At 55.3% G+C, this 22473-nt stretch overlaps 1 protein-coding gene across 5 annotated transcripts in view; it reads right to left on the reverse strand.

Moving 5' to 3' along the window:
• Positions 1-22473, reverse strand: part of CACNA2D4 (calcium voltage-gated channel auxiliary subunit alpha2delta 4) — a 512905-nt gene that overhangs the window by 176803 nt on the left and 313629 nt on the right. For 4 of the 5 annotated variants that reach the window (XM_088457118.1, XM_088457115.1, XM_088457117.1 and 1 more), the window contains 4 exons: positions 17043-17095; positions 16611-16666; positions 16107-16127; positions 9301-9418 (listed from right to left, as the gene is read on the reverse strand). In XM_088457118.1, coding sequence (XP_088313244.1) covers positions 9301-9418; positions 16107-16127; positions 16611-16666; positions 17043-17095 — 248 coding nt within the window. The remainder of the gene's footprint in view (positions 1-9300; positions 9419-16106; positions 16128-16610; positions 16667-17042; positions 17096-22473) is intronic. The other variant, XM_088457116.1, reaches the window with a different exon arrangement.

Here is a 22473-nt window from a genome sequence, read left to right on the forward strand (position 1 = left end):
GCATGCGGCTGCTCTCTGCAGCTGTCCCTGGCTCCCCCGCCTGCGGCCCCTCTCTGTAGCTATCCCTGGATTCCCCGCCTGCGGCTCCTCTCTGTAGCTGTCCTTGGCTCCCCCGCCTGCGGCCCCTCTCTGCAGCTATCCCTGGCTCCCTCACCTGCGGCTGCTCTCTGCAGCTGTCCCTGGCTTCCCCGCCTGCGGCCCCTCTCTGCAGCTGTCCCTGGCTTCCCCGCCTGCGGCCCTCTCTGCAGCTGTCCCTGGCTTCCCCGCCTGCGGCCCTCTCTGCAGCTGTCCCTGGCTCCCCCGCCTGCGGCCCCTCTCTGTAGCTATCCCTGGATTCCCCGCCTGCGGCTCCTCTCTGTAGCTGTCCTTGGCTCCCCCGCCTGCGGCCCCTCTCTGCAGCTGTCCGTGGCTCCCCCGCCTGCGCCTCCTCTCTGCAGCTGTCCCTGGCTCTCCGGCCTGCGGCCCCTCTCTGCAGCTGTCCCTGGCTCCCCCGCCTGCGGCCCCTCTCTGCAGCTGTCCCTGGATTCCCCGCCTGCGGCTCCTCTCTGTAGCTGTCCCTGGCTCCCCCGCCTGCAGCCCCTCTCTGCAGCTGTCCCTGGCTCCCCCGCCTGCGGCCCTCTCTGCAGCTGTCCCTGGCTCCCCCGCCTGCGGCTCCTCTCTGCAGCTGTACCTGGCTCCCCCGCCTGCGGCTCCTCTCTGCAGCTGTCCCTGGCTCCTCCCCCTGCGGCTCCTCTCTGCAGCTGTCCCTGGCTCCCTCGCCTGCGGCTCCTCTCTGCAGCTGTCCCTGGCTCCCCCGCCTGCGGCTCCTCTCTGCAGCTGTCCCTGGCTCCCCCGCCTGCGGCTCCTCTCTGCAGCTGTCCCTGGCTCCCCCGCCTGCGGCTCCTCTCTGCAGCTGTCCCTGGCTCCCCCGCCTGCGGCTCCTCTCTGCAGCTGTCCCTGGCTCCCCCGCCTGCGGCTCCTCTCTGCAGCTGTCCCTGGCTTCCCCGGCTGCGGCCCCTCTCTGCAGCTGTCCCTGGCTCCCTCGCCTGCGGCTCCTCTCTGCAGCTGTACCTGGCTCCCCCGCCTGCGGCTCCTCTCTGCAGCTGTCCCTGGCTCCCCCGCCTGCGGCTCCTCTCTGCAGCTGTCCCTGGCTCCCTCGCCTGCGGCTCCTCTCTGCAGCTGTCCCTGGCTCCCCCGCCTGCGGCTGCTCTCTGCAGCTGTCCCTGGCTCCCCCGCCTGCGACCCCTCTCTGTAGCTATCCCTGGATTCCCCGCCTGCGGCTGCTCTCTGCAGCTGTCCCTGGCTCCCCCGCCTGCGGCTCCTCTCTGTAGCTATCCCTGGCTCCCCCCGCCTGCGGCTCCTCTCTGCAGCTGTCCCTGGCTCCCCCGCCTGCGGCTCCTCTCTGCAGCTGTCCCTGGCTCCCCCGCCTGCGGCTCCTCTCTGCAGCTGTCCCTGGCTCCCCCGCCTGCGGCTCCTCTCTGCAGCTGTCCCTGGCTCCCCCGCCTGCGGCTCCTCTCTGCAGCTGTCCCTGGCTTCCCCGGCTGCGGCCCCTCTCTGCAGCTGTCCCTGGCTCCCTCGCCTGCGGCTCCTCTCTGCAGCTGTACCTGGCTCCCCCGCCTGCGGCTCCTCTCTGCAGCTGTCCCTGGCTCCCCCGCCTGCGGCTCCTCTCTGCAGCTGTCCCTGGCTCCCTCGCCTGCGGCTCCTCTCTGCAGCTGTCCCTGGCTCCCCCGCCTGCGGCTGCTCTCTGCAGCTGTCCCTGGCTCCCCCGCCTGCGACCCCTCTCTGTAGCTATCCCTGGATTCCCCGCCTGCGGCTGCTCTCTGCAGCTGTCCCTGGCTCCCCCGCCTGCGGCTCCTCTCTGTAGCTATCCCTGGATTCCCCGCCTGCGGCTTGCTCTCTGCAGCTGTCCCTGGCTCACCCCGCCTGCGGCCCCTCTCTGCAGCTGTCCACCATGGCTCCCCCGCCTGCGGCCCCTCTCTGCAGCTGTCCCTGGCTTCACCGCCTGCGGCCCCTCTCTGCAGCTGTCCCTGGCTTCCCCGCCCGCGGCCCTCTCTGCAGCTGTCCCTGGCTCCCCCCGCCTGCGGCCCCTCTCTGTAGATATCCCTGGATTCCCCGCCTGCGGCTCCTCTCTGCAGCTGTCCCTGGCTCCCCCGCCTGCGGCCCCTCTCTGTAGCTATCCCTGGATTCCCCGCCTGCGGCTCCTCTCTGTAGCTGTCCTTGGCTCCCCCGCCTGCGGCCCCTCTCTGCAGCTGTCCCTGGCTCTCTCACCTGCGGCTGCTCTCTGCAGCTGTCCTTGGCTCCCCCGCCTGCGGCCCCTCTCTCCAGCTGTCCCTGGCTCCCTCGCCTGCGGCCCTCTCTGCAGCTGTCCCTGGCTCCCCCGCCTGCGGCTCCTCTCTGCAGCTGTACCTGGCTCCCCCGCCTGCGGCTCCTCTCTGCAGCTGTACCTGGCTCCCCCGCCTGCGGCTCCTCTCTGCAGCTGTACCTGGCTCCCCCGCCTGCGGCTCCTCTCTGCAGCTGTCCCTGGCTCCCCCGCCTGCGGGTCCTCTCTGTAGCTATCCCTGGATTCCCTGCATGCGGCTGCTCTCTGCAGCTGTCCCTGGCTCCCCCGCCTGCGGCCCCTCTCTGTAGCTATCCCTGGATTCCCCGCCTGCGGCTCCTCTCTGTAGCTGTCCTTGGCTCCCCCGCCTGCGGCCCCTCTCTGCAGCTATCCCTGGCTCCCTCACCTGCGGCTGCTCTCTGCAGCTGTCCCTGGCTTCCCCGCCTGCGGCCCCTCTCTGCAGCTGTCCCTGGCTTCCCCGCCTGCGGCCCTCTCTGCAGCTGTCCCTGGCTTCCCCGCCTGCGGCCCTCTCTGCAGCTGTCCCTGGCTCCCCCGCCTGCGGCCCCTCTCTGTAGCTATCCCTGGATTCCCCGCCTGCGGCTCCTCTCTGTAGCTGTCCTTGGCTCCCCCGCCTGCGGCCCCTCTCTGCAGCTGTCCGTGGCTCCCCCGCCTGCGCCTCCTCTCTGCAGCTGTCCCTGGCTCTCCGGCCTGCGGCCCCTCTCTGCAGCTGTCCCTGGCTCCCCCGCCTGCGGCCCCTCTCTGCAGCTGTCCCTGGATTCCCCGCCTGCGGCTCCTCTCTGTAGCTGTCCCTGGCTCCCCCGCCTGCAGCCCCTCTCTGCAGCTGTCCCTGGCTCCCCCGCCTGCGGCCCTCTCTGCAGCTGTCCCTGGCTCCCCCGCCTGCGGCTCCTCTCTGCAGCTGTACCTGGCTCCCCCGCCTGCGGCTCCTCTCTGCAGCTGTCCCTGGCTCCTCCCCCTGCGGCTCCTCTCTGCAGCTGTCCCTGGCTCCCTCGCCTGCGGCTCCTCTCTGCAGCTGTCCCTGGCTCCCCCGCCTGCGGCTCCTCTCTGCAGCTGTCCCTGGCTCCCCCGCCTGCGGCTCCTCTCTGCAGCTGTCCCTGGCTCCCCCGCCTGCGGCTCCTCTCTGCAGCTGTCCCTGGCTCCCCCGCCTGCGGCTCCTCTCTGCAGCTGTCCCTGGCTCCCCCGCCTGCGGCTCCTCTCTGCAGCTGTCCCTGGCTTCCCCGGCTGCGGCCCCTCTCTGCAGCTGTCCCTGGCTCCCTCGCCTGCGGCTCCTCTCTGCAGCTGTACCTGGCTCCCCCGCCTGCGGCTCCTCTCTGCAGCTGTCCCTGGCTCCCCCGCCTGCGGCTCCTCTCTGCAGCTGTCCCTGGCTCCCTCGCCTGCGGCTCCTCTCTGCAGCTGTCCCTGGCTCCCCCGCCTGCGTCTGCTCTCTGCAGCTGTCCCTGGCTCCCCCGCCTGCGACCCCTCTCTGTAGCTATCCCTGGATTCCCCGCCTGCGGCTGCTCTCTGCAGCTGTCCCTGGCTCCCCCGCCTGCGGCTCCTCTCTGTAGCTATCCCTGGCTCCCCCGCCTGCGGCTCCTCTCTGCAGCTGTCCCTGGCTCCCCCGCCTGCGGCTCCTCTCTGCAGCTGTCCCTGGCTCCCCCGCCTGCGGCTCCTCTCTGCAGCTGTCCCTGGCTCCCCCGCCTGCGGCTCCTCTCTGCAGCTGTCCCTGGCTCCCCCGCCTGCGGCTCCTCTCTGCAGCTGTCCCTGGCTTCCCCGGCTGCGGCCCCTCTCTGCAGCTGTCCCTGGCTCCCTCGCCTGCGGCTCCTCTCTGCAGCTGTACCTGGCTCCCCCGCCTGCGGCTCCTCTCTGCAGCTGTCCCTGGCTCCCCCGCCTGCGGCTCCTCTCTGCAGCTGTCCCTGGCTCCCTCGCCTGCGGCTCCTCTCTGCAGCTGTCCCTGGCTCCCCCGCCTGCGGCTGCTCTCTGCAGCTGTCCCTGGCTCCCCCGCCTGCGACCCCTCTCTGTAGCTATCCCTGGATTCCCCGCCTGCGGCTGCTCTCTGCAGCTGTCCCTGGCTCCCCCGCCTGCGGCTCCTCTCTGTAGCTATCCCTGGATTCCCCGCCTGCGGCTGCTCTCTGCAGCTGTCCCTGGCTCACCCGCCTGCGGCCCCTCTCTGCAGCTGTCCATGGCTCCCCCGCCTGCGGCCCCTCTCTGCAGCTGTCCCTGGCTTCACCGCCTGCGGCCCCTCTCTGCAGCTGTCCCTGGCTTCCCCGCCCGCGGCCCTCTCTGCAGCTGTCCCTGGCTCCCCCGCCTGCGGCCCCTCTCTGTAGATATCCCTGGATTCCCCGCCTGCGGCTCCTCTCTGCAGCTGTCCCTGGCTCCCCCGCCTGCGGCCCCTCTCTGTAGCTATCCCTGGATTCCCCGCCTGCGGCTCCTCTCTGTAGCTGTCCTTGGCTCCCCCGCCTGCGGCCCCTCTCTGCAGCTGTCCCTGGCTCTCTCACCTGCGGCTGCTCTCTGCAGCTGTCCTTGGCTCCCCCGCCTGCGGCCCCTCTCTGCATCTGTCCCTGGCTCCCCCGCCTGCGGCTCCTCTCTGCAGCTGTCCCTGGCTCTCCCGCCTGCGGCTCCTCTCTACAGCTGTCCCTGGCTCCCCCGCCTGCGGCCCCTCTCTGCAGCTGTCCCTGGATTCCCCGCCTGCGGCTCCTCTCTGTAGCTGTCCCTGGCTCCCCCGCCTGCGGCCCCTCTCTGCAGCTGTCCCTGGCTCCCCCGCCTGCGGCCCCTCTCTGCAGCTGTCCCTGGCTCCCCCGCCTACGGCTCCTCTCTGCAGCTGTCCCTGGCTTCCCCGGCTGCGGCCCCTCTCTGCAGCTGTCCCTGGCTTCCCCGCCTGCGGCCCTCTCTGCAGCTGTCCTGGCTCCCCCGCCTGCGGCCCCTCTCTGCAGCTATCCCTGGATTCCCCGCCTGCGGCTCCTCTCTGCAGCTGTCCCTGGCTCCCCCGCCTGCGGCCCCTCTCTGTAGCTATCCCTGGATTCCCCGCCTGCGGCTACTCTCTGCAGCTGTCCCTGGCTTCCCCGCCTGCGGCCCTCTCTGCAGCTGTCCCTGGCTTCCCCGCCTGCGGCCCTCTCTGCAGCTGTCCCTGGCTCCCCCGCCTGCGGCCCCTCTCTGCAGCTGTCCCTGGCTCCCCCGCCTGCGGCCCTCTCTGCAGCTGTCCCTGGCTCCCCCGCCTGCGGCCCCTCTCTGCAGCTGTCCCTGGCTCCCCCGCCTGCGGCCCCTCTCTGCAGCTGTCCCTGGCTCCCCCGCCTGCGGCTCCTCTCTGCAGCTGTCCCTGGCTTCCCCGGCTGCGGCCCCTCTCTGCAGCTGTCCCTGGCTTCCCCGCCTGCGGCCCTCTCTGCAGCTGTCCCTGGCTCCCCCGCCTGCGGCCCCTCTCTGTAGCTATCCCTGGATTCCCCGCCTGCGGCTCCTCTCTGCAGCTGTCCCTGGCTCCCCCGCCTGCGGCCCCTCTCTGTAGCTATCCCTGGATTCCCCGCCTGCGGCTCCTCTCTGTAGCTGTCCTTCGCTCCCCCGCCTGCGGCCCCTCTCTGCAGCTGTCCCTGGCTCCCTCACCTGCGGCTGCTCTCTGCAGCTGTCCCTGGCTCCCCCGCCTGCGGCTCCTCTCTGCAGCTGTCCCTGGCTCCCCCGCCTGCGGCCCCTCTCTGCAGCTGTCCCTGGATTCCCCGCCTGCGGCTCCTCTCTGCAGCTGTCCCTGGCTCCCCCGCCTGCGGCCCCTCTCTGTAGCTATCCCTGGCTCCCCCGCCTACGGCTCCTCTCTGCAGCTGTCCCTGGCTTCCCCGGCTGCGGCCCCTCTCTGCAGCTGTCCCTGGCTCCCCCGCCTGCGGCTCCTCTCTGCAGCTGTCCCTGGCTCTCCCGCCTGCGGCCCCTCTCTGCAGCTGTCCCTGGCTCCCCCGCCTGCGGCCCCTCTCTGCAGCTGTCCCTGGATTCCCCGCCTGCGGCTCCTCTCTGTAGCTGTCCCTGGCTCCCTCGCCTGCGGCTCCTCTCTGCAGCTGTCCCTGGCTCCCCCGCCTGCGGCCCCTCTCTGCAGCTGTCCCTGGCTCCCCCGCCTACGGCTCCTCTCTGCAGCTGTCCCTGGCTTCCCCGGCTGCGGCCCCTCTCTGCAGCTGTCCCTGGCTTCCCCGCCTGCCGCCCTCTCTGCAGCTGTCCCTGGCTCCCCCGCCTGCGGCCCCTCTCTGCAGCTGTCCCTGGATTCCCCGCCTGCGGCTCCTCTCTGTAGCTGTCCCTGGCTCCCCCGCCTGCGGCCCCTCTCTGCAGCTGTCCCTGGCTCCCCCGCCTGCGGCCCCCTCTCTGCAGCTGTCCCTGGCTCCCCCGCCTATGGCTCCTCTCTGCAGCTGTCCCTGGCTTCCCCGGCTGCGGCCCCTCTCTGCAGCTGTCCCTGGCTTCCCCGCCTGCGGCCCTCTCTGCAGCTGTCCTGGCTCCCCCGCCTGCGGCCCCTCTCTGTAGCTATCCCTGGATTCCCCACCTGCGGCTCCTCTCTGCAGCTGTCCCTGGCTCCCCCGCCTGCGGCCCCTCTCTGTAGCTATCCCTGGATTCCCCGCCTGCGGCTACTCTCTGCAGCTGTCCCTGGCTTCCCCGCCTGCGGCCCTCTCTGCAGCTGTCCCTGGCTTCCCCGCCTGCGGCCCTCTCTGCAGCTGTCCCTGGCTCCCCCGCCTGCGGCCCCTCTCTGCAGCTGTCCCTGGCTCCCCCGCCTGCGGCCCTCTCTGCAGCTGTCCCTGGCTCCCCCGCCTGCGGCCCCTCTCTGCAGCTGTCCCTGGCTCCCCCGCCTGCGGCCCCTCTCTGCAGCTGTCCCTGGCTCCCCCGCCTGCGGCTCCTCTCTGCAGCTGTCCCTGGCTTCCCCGGCTGCGGCCCCTCTCTGCAGCTGTCCCTGGCTCCCCCGCCTGCGGCCCCTCTCTGTAGCTATCCCTGGATTCCCCGCCTGCGGCTCCTCTCTGCAGCTGTCCCTGGCTCCCCCGCCTGCGGCCCCTCTCTGTAGCTATCCCTGGATTCCCCGCCTGCGGCTCCTCTCTGTAGCTGTCCTTGGCTCCCCCGCCTGCGGCCCCTCTCTGCAGCTGTCCCTGGCTCCCTCACCTGCGGCTGCTCTCTGCAGCTGTCCCTGGCTTCCCCGCCTGCGGCCCCTCTCTGCAGCTGTCCCTGGCTTCCCCGCCTGTGGCCCTCTCTGCAGCTGTCCCTGGCTCCCCCGCCTGCGGCCCCTCTCTGTAGCTGTCCCTGGCTCCCCCGCCTGCGGCTCCTCTCTGCAGCTGTCCCTGGCTCCCCCGCCTACGGCCCCTCTCTGCAGCTGTCCCTGGATTCCCCGCCTGCGGCTCCTCTCTGCAGCTGTCCCTGGCTCCCCCGCCTGCGGCCCCTCTCTGCAGCTGTCCCTGGCTCCCCCGCCTGCGGCCCCTCTCTGCAGCTGTCCCTGGCTCCCCCGCCTGCGGCTCCTCTCTGCAGCTGTCCCTGGCTTCCCCGGCTGCGGCCCCTCTCTGCAGCTGTCCCTGGCTCCCTCACCTGCGGCTGCTCTCTGCAGCTGTCCCTGGCTTCCCCGCCTGCGGCCCCTCTCTGCAGCTGTCCCTGGCTTCCCCGCCTGCGGCCCTCTCTGCAGCTGTCCCTGGCTCCCCCGCCTGCAGCCCCTCTCTGCAGCTGTCCCTGGCTCCCCCGCCTGCGGCTCCTCTCTGCAGCTGTCCCTGGCTTCCCCGGCTGCGGCCCCTCTCTGGAGCTATCCCTGGATTCCCCGCCTGCGGCTCCTCTCTGCTGCTGTCCCTGGCTCCCCCGCCTGCGGCCCCTCTCTGTAGCTATCCCTGGATTCCCCGCCTGCGGCTCCTCTCTGTAGCTGTCCTTGGCTCCCCCGCCTGCGGCCCCTCTCTGCAGCTGTCCCTGGCTCCCTCACCTGCGGCTGCTCTCTGCAGCTGTCCCTGGCTTCCCCGCCTGCGGCCCCTCTCTGCAGCTGTCCCTGGCTTCCCCGCCTGCGGCCCTCTCTGCAGCTGTCCCTGGCTTCCCCGCCTGCGGCCCTCTCTGCAGCTGTCCCTGGCTCCCCCGCCTGCGGCCCCTCTCTGTAGCTATCCCTGGATTCCCCGCCTGCGGCTCCTCTCTGTAGCTGTCCTTGGCTCCCCCGCCTGCGGCCCCTCTCTGCAGCTGTCCCTGGCTCCCCCGCCTGCGGCTCCTCTCTGCAGCTGTCCCTGGCTCCCCCGCCTGCGGCCCCTCTCTGCAGCTGTCCCTGGCTCCCCCGCCTGCGGCCCCTCTCTGCAGCTGTCCCTGGATTCCCCGCCTGCGGCTCCTCTCTGTAGCTGTCCCTGGCTCCCCTGCCTGCGGCCCCTCTCTGCAGCTGTCCCTGGCTCCCCCGCCTGCGGCCCCTCTCTGCAGCTGTCCCTGGCTCCCCCGCCTGCGGCTCCTCTCTGCAGCTATCCCTGGCTTCCCCGGCTGCGGCCCCTCTCTGCAGCTGTCCCTGGCTTCCCTGCCTGCCGCCCCTCTCTGCAGCTGTCCCTGGCTTCCCCGCCTGCGGCTGCTCTCTGCAGCTGTCCCTGGCTCCCCCGCCTGCGGCCCCTCTCTGCAGCTGTCCTTGGCTCCCCCGCCTGCGGCCCCTCTCTGCAGCTGTCCCTGGCTCCGCCGCCTGCGGCCCCTCTCTGTAGCTGTCCCTGGCTCCCCCGCCTGCGGCCCTCTCTGCAGCTGTCCCTGGCTCCCCCGCCTGCGGCCCCTCTCTGCAGCTGTCCCTGGCTCACCCGCCTGCGGCCCCTCTCTGTAGCTATCCCTGGATTCCCCGCCTGCGGCTCCTCTCTGCAGCTATCGGCTCCAGTATGTAACTAACAATTCATATTGTAGCGTCAGCGCGATGTTAGCAGAACTAGGCCGATTGTGATGACATGTTACTGGCATGCTCCCAGACATGTTCTGTGACATGACCGCAGCACGTGGGGTGTGGTAGGTGCTAGAGACCGGGACTGGGAGGTGGACTGGGTTTGGGTGAGTGGGGGGGGGGGGGGGGAGTCGGGCCTCACTTTTGGCAGTAGCCGCACGGGATGAGTCCATTAGCCTCTTGGATGGAGGTGTCATGCACGAAGGCCGGGTATTCCGTGTCACACGGCTGTAGCATGTCCTGCTTCCTGTGCTTGTGAGCTGCAGATAGAAGGAGACACACAGGGGAAGGTTTGTGTTACAGGTTATACTGAAGCTATATGATCTCTAACCCCCCCAGCAGCACTAAGGAGCCTGGGCGGCTGATGTGGGCGAGTGCCCCTGAGGAGGGTGTCAGGAGACAGAGATATAAGGGCCTGATGCACAGTGAGACCTATGACAATCTGCGTAGCGCAACGCTTGCGTAAAATCGTTCTGTGCATTGCAGATATGCGCGATTCTGGCACTTACACCCAGTTGTGCCTAGAGGGTGGAACGGAGGCTGAGGGCCTGATTCAGTCCCGCTCGCAAGCGCATAGCGCTCACAAGCGGGTCGACGGTGGCCCAGTGCGCATGCACGAGCCCCGGAACGAGCGCACAAAGCACTCGCTCCAGCGCTCGCATCCAAAAGGGGCGGCTGTCGATGTTGATCGAAAGCTCGCCCCGTTTGGGGCGGGGGGGGAGGGGTGGCTGGGGGTGGCTGGGCAAACGGAGGCGTTCCTGCAGGAATGCCTACCGTTTGTGGGCGGCCCTACTGACATCACTCGTGATGTCAGTAGGTGGACTTCCTGCTCTATTAGAGCAGGAAGTCCACTGGGGCTTGCGGCCACAAGACCCTACCGCAAGGGTCTCGTCGCAAGCCCGATGGTCGCGATGGTCTTGACCATCGCGACCATCAGCTGGCAGCTCGCATAAGCTGTGGGTGGTAAGAGGCCGCAACTAAAAAAAACAACCCCCGCCCGGATTCAGAGCGAGCGCTCGCTTTTTGCGAGCGCCTCTGAATCAGGGCCTGTGTACAGTAAGGCTGTGAACAGATACAGATGAGCACACAAGGGCATACATACTCCTGTGACAGTCATATTATTTGTGGGTGGCAGAGGGCAGGTCCAAATGCGCGATGACGCCAGCACTAGTGAACTGACTGTGATTGGCTGATGAATGCATGTACCATTGATGCTGAATGCTGCTACTATTGATGCTCGGGAATATATTATGTTGTTTTGTGCGTGTATATTAACTATTTTATATATTTTTTATAAAATTTCATGTAATGGATGAGGTGTTCTATCTGATGTGTTAGAGGGGTTGGGTACTGAAGCCTGACAGTCAGGACGCCAGTGGTCAGAATTTTGACAGCAGCATCCAGGTGACATTCTGACACATTTTGGTGAGTAATTTAACCCTCCCCCTCACCATAACCCTCCCATCTCCCCGCAGCCTGACCCTACCCCTCTCGCAGCCTAACAATCCCCCGCAGCTTAACCCTCACACAGCCTAACCCTAACTTTCCCGCAGCCTAACTCTCCCCCACAGCCTAACCCTAACCCTCCCCCGCAGCCTAACTCTGCCCCACAGCCTTACCCTAACCCTCCCCCGCAGCCTAACTCTCCCCCACAGCCTTACCCTAACCCTCCCCCGCAGCCTAACTCTCCCCCACAGCCTAACCCTAACCCTCCCCCACAGCCTAACCCCCCCCGCAGCCTAACCCCCCCGCAGCCTAACCCTCCCCCGCAGACTAACCCTCCTGCAGCCTAACTCTCCCCCGCAGCCTAACCCCCCCGCAGCCTAACCCCCCCGCAGCCTAACCCTCCCCCGCAGACTAACCCTCCTGCAGCCTAACCCCCCCGCAGCCTAACCCCCCTGCAGCCTAACTCTCCCCCAAAGCCTAACCCTCCCACAGACTAACTTTCCTCCGCAGCCTAACTCTCCCCCAAAGCCTAACCCTCCCACAGACTAACTTTCCTCCGCAGCCTAACCCTAACACTAACACTTACCGGCGGAATGTGTCGGGATGCTGCTGTCGGCACACTGTGACGGTCGGGATTCGGAATACATCTCCTATTGAAGCCTAATAGTGAATGTTGTGTTTCCCAAGCAAAACAAGTGGTAAAATAAAAGAGTGTCAGGAATATATTTACTAACGGTCGATTGTTGATCAATTTTAATTGATTTTAATTAGATTTTGTGTTTCAGGGTGTAAATCGCATATTTACTAACTGAATATTTTTGACATTGTTTGAAAAAAATACAATATAAAAAACAACTGTTAGTAAATGTGTGATTTACACCCTGAAATAGAAAATATAATTAAAATTGATCAAAATCGACTTTTAGTAAATATGCCCCTCAGTGTATGTGACGTATGCTTGGCATAAACCGGGTGCATGTGCCACTGATACCAACCTGCATGCAACTTTGCATATGTGCGCAACTGCGGCTCTTTGTAAGGAACGCACTTGTACTGAGTCCAGCTGTGCATCAGGCCCATAGTGTGGGAAATAAGATAAGAGCGTGACGCTTATTCAGAGCATTAATGAGAAAGGGGCAGGTTAGCTGAGCGACATGTTATGAATGGCAGGATGTGAGTGACATGTTATGAATGGCAGGATGTGAGTGACATGTTGTGAATGGCAGGATGTGAGTGACATGTTGTGAATGACAGGATGTGAGTGACATGTTGTGAATGGCAGGATGTGAGTGACATGTTGTGAACGGCAGGATGTGAGTGGCATGTTATGAATGGCAGGATGTGAGTGACATGTTGTGAATGACAGGATGTGAGTGACATGTTGTGAATGACAGGATGTGAGTGACATGTTGTGAATGGCAGGATGTGAGTGACATGTTGTGAATGACAGGATGTGAGTAAGATGTTATGAATGGCAGGATGTGAGTGACATGTTGTGAATGGCAGGATGTGAGTGACATGTTGTGAATGACAGGATGTGAGTGACATGTTGTGAATGGCAGGATGTGAGTGACATGTTATGAACGGCAGGATGTGAGTGACATGTTGTGAACGGCAGGATGTGAGTGACATGTTGTGAACGGCAGGATGTGAGTGGCATGTTGTTAATGGCAGGATGTGAGTGACATGTTATGAATGGCAGGATGTGAGTGACATGTTGTGAATGACAGGATGTGAGTGACATGTTGTGAATGGCAGGATGTGAGTGACATGTTGTGAATGGCAGGATGTGAGTGACATGTTGTGAACGGCAAGATGTGAGTGACATGTTGTGAACGGCAGGATGTGAGTGGCATGTTGTGAATGGCAGGATGTGAGTGACATGTTGTGAATGACAGGATGCGAGTGACATGTTGTGAATGACAGGATGTGAGTGACATGTTGTGAATGGCAGGATGTGAGTGACATGTTGTGAATGACAGGATGTGAGTAAGATGTTATGAATGGCAGGATGTGAGTGACATGTTGTGAATGGCAGGATGTGAGTGACATGTTGTGAATGACAGGATGTGAGTGACATGTTGTGAATGGCAGGATGTGAGTGACATGTTATGAATGGCAGGATGTGAGTGACATGTTGTGAACGGCAGGATGTGAGTGACATGTTGTGAACGGCAGGATGTGAGTGGCATGTTGTGAATGGCAGGATGTGAGTGACATGTTATGAATGGCAGGATGTGAGTGACATGTTGTGAATGACAGGATGTGAGTGACATGTTGTGAATGGCAGGATGTGAGTGACATGTTGTGAATGGCAGGATGTGAGTGACATGTTGTGAACGGCAGGATGTGAGTGACATGTTGTGAACGGCAGGATGTGAGTGGCATGTTATGAATGGCAGGATGTGAGTGACATGTTGTGAATGACAGGATGTGAGTGACATGTTGTGAATGACAGGATGTGAGTGACATGTTGTGAATGGCAGGATGTGAGTGACATGTTATGAATGACAGGATGTGAGTAAGATGTTATGAATGGCAGGATGTGAGTGACATGTTGTGAACGGCAGGATGTGAGTGACATGTTGTGAACGGCAGGATGTGAGTGGCATGTTGTGAATGGCAGGATGTGAGTGACATGTTATGAATGGCAGGATGTGAGTGACATGTTGTGAATGACAGGATGTGAGTGACATGTTGTGAATGGCAGGATGTGAGTGACATGTTGTGAACGGCAGGATGTGAGTGAGTGACATGTTGTGAACGGCAGGATGTGAGTGACATGTTGTGAATGGCAGGATGTGAGTGACATGTTGTGAATGGCAGGATGTGAGTGACATGTTGTGAATGCCAGGATGTGAGTGACGTTGTGAATGACAGGATGTGAGTGACATGTTGTGAATGGCAGGATGTGAGTGGCATGTTATGAAAGGCACGATGCGAGTGAGTGACATGTTATGAATGGCAGGATGTGAGTGACATGTTATGAATGGCAGGATGTGAGTGACATGTTGTGAACGGCAGGATGTGAGTGACATGTTGTGAACGGCAGGATGTGAGTGGCATGTTGTGAATGGCAGGATGTGAGTGACATGTTATGAATGGCAGGATGTGAGTGACATGTTGTGAATGACAGGATGTGAGTGACATGTTGTGAATGGCAGGATGTGAGTGACATGTTGTGAATGGCAGGATGTGAGTGACATGTTGTGAACGGCAGGATGTGAGTGACATGTTGTGAACGGCAGGATGTGAGTGGCATGTTATGAATGGCAGGATGTGAGTGACATGTTGTGAATGACAGGATGTGAGTGACATGTTGTGAATGACAGGATGTGAGTGACATGTTGTGAATGGCAGGATGTGAGTGACATGTTATGAATGACAGGATGTGAGTAAGATGTTATGAATGGCAGGATGTGAGTGACATGTTGTGAACGGCAGGATGTGAGTGACATGTTGTGAACGGCAGGATGTGAGTGGCATGTTGTGAATGGCAGGATGTGAGTGACATGTTATGAATGGCAGGATGTGAGTGACATGTTGTGAATGACAGGATGTGAGTGACATGTTGTGAATGGCAGGATGTGAGTGACATGTTGTGAACGGCAGGATGTGAGTGAGTGACATGTTGTGAACGGCAGGATGTGAGTGACATGTTGTGAATGGCAGGATGTGAGTGACATGTTGTGAATGGCAGGATGTGAGTGACATGTTGTGAATGCCAGGATGTGAGTGACGTTGTGAATGACAGGATGTGAGTGACATGTTGTGAATGGCAGGATGTGAGTGGCATGTTATGAAAGGCACGATGCGAGTGAGTGACATGTTATGAATGGCAGGATGTGAGTGACATGTTATGAATGGCAGGATGTGAGTTACATGTTGTGAACGGCAGGATGTGAGTGACATGTTGTGAACGGCAGGATGTGAGTGGCATGTTGTGAATGGCAGGATGTGAGTGACATGTTATGAATGACAGGATGTGAGTGACATGTTGTGAATGACAGGATGTGAGCGACATGTTATGAATGACAGGATGTGAGTGACATGTTGTGAATGGCAGGATGTGAGTAACATGTTGTGAATGGCAGGATGTGAGTGACATGTTGTGAATGGCAGGATGTGAGTGACATGTTGTGAATGGCACAATGTGAGTAACATGTTATGAATGGCAGGATGTGAGTGACATGTTATGAATGGCAGATGTGAGTGACATGTTGTGAATGGCAGGATGTGAGTGACATGTTGTGAATGGCAGGATGTGAGTGACATGTTATGAATGGCATGATGTGAGTAACATGTTATGAATGGCAGGATGTGAGTGACATGTTATGAATGGCAGGATGTGAGTGACATGTTGTGAATGGCAGGATGTGAGTGACAGAATGTTAGTGATAGGCTGTAAGTGACAAGTTGCGAGTGGCATGTTGGTAATGACGGATGTGAGTAACAGGGTGTGAGTGACAGGTTGCGAGTGACAGGATGCGAGTGACAGGATGCGAGTGACAGGTTGCGAGTGACAAGATGCGAGTGACAGGGTGTGAGTAACAGGGTGTGAGTGACAGAATGCGAGTGACAGGGTGTGAGTGACAGGATGTGAGTGATACGGTGTGAATGACAAGTTGGGAATGACAGGGTGTGAGAGTCAGGGTGTGAGTGACATGTTGTGAATGGCAGGATGTGAGTGACATGATATGAATGACAGGATGTCAGTGACAGAATGTTAGTGATAGGCTGTAAGTGACAAGTTGTGAGTGGCATGTTGGGAATGACAGGGTTTGAGTAACAGGGTGCGAGTGATAGGATGCGAGTGACAGGGTGTGAGTGACACGGAGTGAATGACAAGATGGGAATGACAGGGTGTGAGTGACACGGTGTGAATGACAAGTTGGGAATGACAGGGTGTGAGAGTCAGGGTGTGAGTGACAGGATGCAAGTGGCGGTGAGAGTGACAAGAGGTGAGTGACAAGATGCAACTGACAGGATGTGCAGTCAGGATGCGAGTGTCAGGATGCGAGTGACAGGGTGCAAGTGTTAGGATGCGAGTGACAAGAGGTGAATGTCAGGAGGTGAGTGTCAGGATGTAAGTATCACGATGGGAGTGTCGGGAGGTGAGTGACAGGTGGTGTCAGAAGGTGAGTGACAGGTGGTGAGTGACAGGGTGTGAGTAACAGGATGTGAGTAACAGGATGCGAGTGACAGGATGCGAGTGACAGGATGCGAGTGTCAGGATGCGAGTGTCAGGAGGTGAGTGATAGGAGGTGAGTGACAGGTGGTGAGTGATAGGAGGTGAGTGACAGGTGGTGAGTGACAGGTGGTGAGTGACAGGATGTGAGTGACAGGGAGTGAGTAACAGGAGGTGAGTGACAGGGAGTGAGTGACAGGTGATGAAATTCAGGATGATGTCATAGAATATTGCTCTCATGTGTCACCATGTTCTGTAATGTGTTTGGCTTGTGCTCCTTCAGGTGAGTGTTGCTCTTTCGCTCTCTTACTTACAGTGATGAAAAAAGGACTTTGCTGCATGTCAGGTGACAGGTCACATGATGAATGAGACGCCAATGAGGTCACATGGATGAAGAATGAATGAAAGAAATGAGGAGAAGCTGTGACATCATCAACCACATATTACATCATGGCACATACACATCACACGTTCCCTGAAACATCAATCTGCCAAATTACTATAGTAACAATCACACCTCACTACAGCAGAGCACGTATGGGGTTAGTTTAGGAAGGCCACGTCAGTAAGATGGCGTCACCCTGTGACATCATCACCTCCACGGACTCGTCATAGTTTAACCGCACAGACCAGTAAAACCATTTTATATGTACCAGTTAATCACTTTCTTGAGGTTAGCCTACGTCTATCCAGCTGCGGACTACAAATCCCAGCAGCTGGAGAGCCAAAGATTCACCTGGGGTATCTCTAAAGCTTTGAACAATTGTACACATCCAATACTTTCCAATAAGGTTACAATGCCATTCATGGTCACCTACCTTCTGCGGTGTTATCAGAGGACCAGAAGGGACACAGACTGAACTCCAGGACAAACCTGCAAGTCAGGGGGAGAACACAGAGGTAGAAGCATGTGACACAGATTATTGCAGGCGTGCTTAGCATGAGCACGAGGGTGTCTGCAGTACTGGGCCTCCAGAATAATACTGACCTCACCCAGCTATCTAATAACAATAGGAGATCTGTATAGGTCTATCCAATGGCTCCAGCTGTGTGAATGTGATGGCATGCAGGTAGCACAATCTGCTCTGTGATTACTGTATAATGTACGTCTTTTACACATAACTGTAGGTGACCAGGCCCCACACACCAACCCCACCTGGAGACATATTAATCCAGGGTCACAGAAGACGCTCGGCTCTACCTGTCCCTGATACAAGCGAGAGATTTCAGCGTGCAGACGCCATACTTACAGGATGAGGTTACTGAGGAGCAACTGGGCGGCTGAGACCAACGCAAAGAGCGGCTGGAAGACAGGAGGAAGGAGACGGTGAGAACGACTGAGGTCAGTGGAACCTGTATATCAAAGCTTTACTCTTCTTAGGTAAGATTATAATAGCCGGGATGGAGACAGATATATTCATATTACATATGACGTACGGCCACCATCTTGTTCTATCATACTTTGTATATTACATATGATGTACGGCCACCATCTTGCTCTAACCTGCTTTACATATTACATATGACGTACGGCCACCATCTTACTCTATCCTCCTTTGTATATTACATATGATATACGGCCACCATCTTACTCTATCCTGCTCTGTATATTACATATGATGTACGGCCACCATCTTATTCTATCCTGCTTTGTATATTACATATGATGTACGGCCACCATCTTACTCTATCCTGTTTTGTATATTACACATGATGTACGGCCACCATCTTGCTCTATCCTGCTTTGTATATTACATATGATGTACGGCCACCATCTTATTCTATCCTGCTTTGTATATTACATATGATGTACGGCCACCATCTTACTCTATCCTGCTCTGTATATTACATATGATGTACGGCCACCATCTTACTCTATCCTGCTCTGTATATTACATATGATGTACGGCCACCATCTTATTCTATCCTGCTTTGTATATTACATATGATGTACAGCCATCTTACTCTATCCTGCTTTGTATATTACATATGATGTACGGCCACCATCTTACTCTATCCTGCTCTGTATATTACATATAATGTACGGCCACCATCTTACTCTATCCTGCTTTGTATATTACATATAATTTATGGCCACCATCTTACTCTATCCTCCTTTTTATATTACATATGATGTATGGCCACCATCTTACTCTATCCTGCTCTGTATATTACATATGATGTACGGCCACCATCTTACTCTATCCTGCTCTGTATATTACATATGATGTACGGCCACCATCTTATTCTATCCTCCTTTGTATATTACATATGATGTACGGCCACCATCTCATTCTATCCTGCTTTGTATATTACATATGATGTACAGCCATCTTACTCTATCCTGCTTTGTATATTACATATGATGTACGGCCACCATCTTACTCTATCCTGCTCTGTATATTACATATAATGTACGGCCACCATCTTACTCTATCCTGCTTTGTATATTACATATAATTTACGGCCACCATCTTACTCTATCCTCCTTTTTATATTACATATGATGTACGGCCACCATCTTACTCTATCCTGCTCTGTATATTACATATGATGTACGGCCACCATCTTACTCTATCCTGCTCTGTATATTACATATGATGTACGGCCACCATCTTATTCTATCCTCCTTTGTATATTACATATGATGTACGGCCACCATCTTATTCTATCCTGCTTTGTATATTACATATGATGTACAGCCATCTTACTCTATACTGCTTTGTATATAATATTACATATGATGTACGGCCACCATCTTACTCTATACTGTTTTGTATATTACATATGATGTACGGCCACCATCTTACTCTATTCTGCTTTGTATATTACATATGATGTACGGCCATCTTACTCTATCCTGCTTTGTATATTACATATGATGTACGGCCACCATCTTACTCTATCCTGCTTTGTATATTGCATATGATGTACGGCCACCATCTTACTCTATCCTGCTTTGTATATTACATATAATGTACGGCCATCTTACTCTATCCTGCTTTGTATATTACATATGATGTACGGCCACCATCTTACTCTATCCTGCTTTGTATATTACATATGATGTACGGCCACCATCATACTCTATCCTGCTTTGTATATTACATATGATGTACGGCCACCATCATACTCTATCATGCTTTGTATATTACATATGATGTACGACCACCATCTTACTCTATCCTGCTTTGTATATTACATATGATGTACGGCCACCATCATACTCTATCCTGTTTTGTATATTACATATGATGTACAGCCATCTTACTCTATACTGCTTTGTATATTACATATGATGTACGGCCACCATCTTTCTCTATCCTGCTTTGTATATTACATATGATGTACGGTCACCATCTTACTCTATTCTGCTTTGTATATTACATATGATGTACCGCCACCATCTTACTCTATCCTGCTTTGTATATTACATATGATGTACGGCCACCATCTTACTCTATCCTGCTTTGTATATTACATATGATGTACAGCCATCTTACTCTATCCTGCTTTGTATATTACATATGATGTACGGCCACCATCTTACTCTATCCTGCTCTGTATATTACATATGATGTACGGCCACCATCTTACTCTATCCTGCTTTGTATATTACATATAATTTACGGCCACCATCTTACTCTATCCTCCTTTGTATATTACATATGATGTACGGCCACCATCTTACTCTATTCTGCTCTGTATATTACATATGATGTACGGCCACCATCTTACTCTATACAGCTCTGTATATTACATATGATGTACGGCCACCATCTTATTCTATCCTGCTTTGAATATTATATATGAGGTACAGCCATCTTACTCTATACTGCTTTGTATATAATATTACATATGATGTACGGCCACCATCTTACTCTATACTGTTTTGTATATTACATATGATGTACGGCCACCATCTTACTCTATCCTGCTTTGTATATTACATATAATTTACGGCCATCATCTTACTCTATCCTCCTTTGTATATTACATATGATGTACGGCCACCATCTTTCTCTATCCTGCTCTGTATATTACATATGATGTACGGCCACCATCTTACTCTATCCTGCTCTGTATATTACATATGATGTACCGCCACCATCTTACTCTATCCTGCTTTGTATATTACATATGATGTACGGCCACCATCTTACTCTATCCTGCTTTGTATATTACATATGATGTACAGCCATCTTACTCTATCCTGCTTTGTATATTACATATGATGTACGGCCACCATCTTACTCTATCCTGCTTTGTATATTACATATGATGTACAGCCATCTTACTCTATCCTGCTTTGTATATTACATATGATGTACGGCCACCATCTTACTCTATCCTGCTCTGTATATTACATATAATGTACGGCCACCATCTTACTCTATCCTGCTTTGTATATTGCATATAATTTACGGCCACCATCTTACTCTATCCTCCTTTGTATATTACATATGATGTACGGCCACCATCTTGCTCTATCCTGCTCTGTATATTACATATGATGTACGGCCACCATCTTACTCTATCCAGCTCTGTATATTACATATGATGTACGGCCACCATCTTACTTTATACTGTTTTGTATATTACATATGATGTACGGCCACCATCTTACTCTATCCTGCTTTGTATATTACATATAATGTACAGCCATCTTACTCTATCCTGCTTTGTATATTACATATGATGTACGGCCACCATCTTACTCTATCCTGCTTTGTATATTACATATGATGTACAGCCATCTTACTCTATCCTGCTTTGTATATTACATATGATGTACGGCCACCATCTTACTCTATCCTGCTCTGTATATTACATATAATGTACGGCCACCATCTTACTCTATCCTGCTTTGTATATTACATATAATTTACGGCCACCATCTTACTCTATCCTCCTTTGTATATTACATATGATGTACGGCCACCATCTTACTCTATCCTGCTCTGTATATTACATATGATGTACGGCCACCATCTTACTCTATCCAGCTCTGTATATTACATATGATGTACGGCCACCATCTTACTTTATACTGTTTTGTATATTACATATGATGTACGGCCACCATCTTACTCTATCCTGCTTTGTATATTACATATAATTTACGGCCACCATCTTACTCTATCCTCCTTTGTATATTACATATGATGTACGGCCACCATCTTACTCTATCCTGCTCTGTATATTACATATGATGTACGGTCACCATCTTACTCTATTCTGCTTTGTATATTACATATGATGTACAGCCACCATCTTACTCTATCCTGCTCTGTATATTACATATGATGTACGGCCACCATCTTACTCTATCCAGCTCTGTATATTACATATGATGTACGGCCACCATCTTATTCTATCCTGCTTTGTATATTACATATGAGGTACAGCCATCTTACTCTATACTGCTTTGTATATAATATTACATATGATGTACGGCCACCATCTTACTCTATACTGTTTTGTATATTACATATGATGTACGGCCACCATCTTACTCTATCCTGCTTTGTATATTACATATAATTTACGGCCACCATCTTACTCTATCCTCCTTTGTATATTACATATGATGTACGGCCACCATCTTACTCTATCCTGCTCTGTATATTACATATGATGTACGGCCACCATCTTACTCTATCCTGCTCTGTATATTACATATGATGTACGGCCACCATCTTATTCTATCCTGCTTTGTATATTACATATGATGTACAGCCATCTTACTCTATACTGCTTTGTATATAATATTACATATGATGTACGGCCACCATCTTACTCTATACTGTTTTGTATATTACATATGATGTACGGCCACCATCTTACTCTATCCTGCTTTGTATATTACATATGATGTACGGCCATCTTACTCTATCCTGATTTCTATATTACATATGATGTACGGCCACCATCTTACTCTATCCTGCTTTGTATATTACATATGATGTACGGCCACCATCTTACTCTATCCTGCTTTGTATATTACATATAATGTACGGCCATCTTACTCTATCCTGCTTTGTATATTACATATGATGTACGGCCACCATCTTACTCTATCCTGCTTTGTATATTACATATGATGTACGGCCACCATCATACTCTATCCTGCTTTGTATATTACATATGATGTACGGTCACCATCTTACTCTATCCTGCTTTGTATATTACATATGATGTACCGCCACCATCTTACTCTATCCTGCTTTGTATATTACATATGATGTACGGCCACCATCTTACTCTATCCTGCTTTGTATATTACATATGATGTACGACCACCATCTTACTCTATCCTGCTTTGTATATTACATATGATGTACGGCCACCATCTTGCTCTATCCTGCCTTGTATATTACATATGATGTACGGCCACCATCTTTCTCTATCCTGCTTTGTATATTACATATGATGTACGGCCACCATCTTACTCTATCCTGCTTTGTATATTACATATGATGTACGGCCACCATCTTACTCTATCCTGCTTTCTATATTACATATGATGTACGGCCACCATCTTACTCTATCCTGCTTTGTATATTACATATGATGTACAGCCATCTTACTCTATACTGCTTTGTATATAATATTACATATGATGTACGGCCACCATCTTACTCTATACTGTTTTGTATATTACATATGATGTACGGCCAC

Source organism: Taudactylus pleione, unplaced genomic scaffold (assembly GCF_031769625.1).
Source record: "Taudactylus pleione unplaced genomic scaffold, aTauple2 ptg000738l, whole genome shotgun sequence".
Lineage (NCBI taxonomy): Eukaryota > Metazoa > Chordata > Amphibia > Anura > Myobatrachidae > Taudactylus > Taudactylus pleione.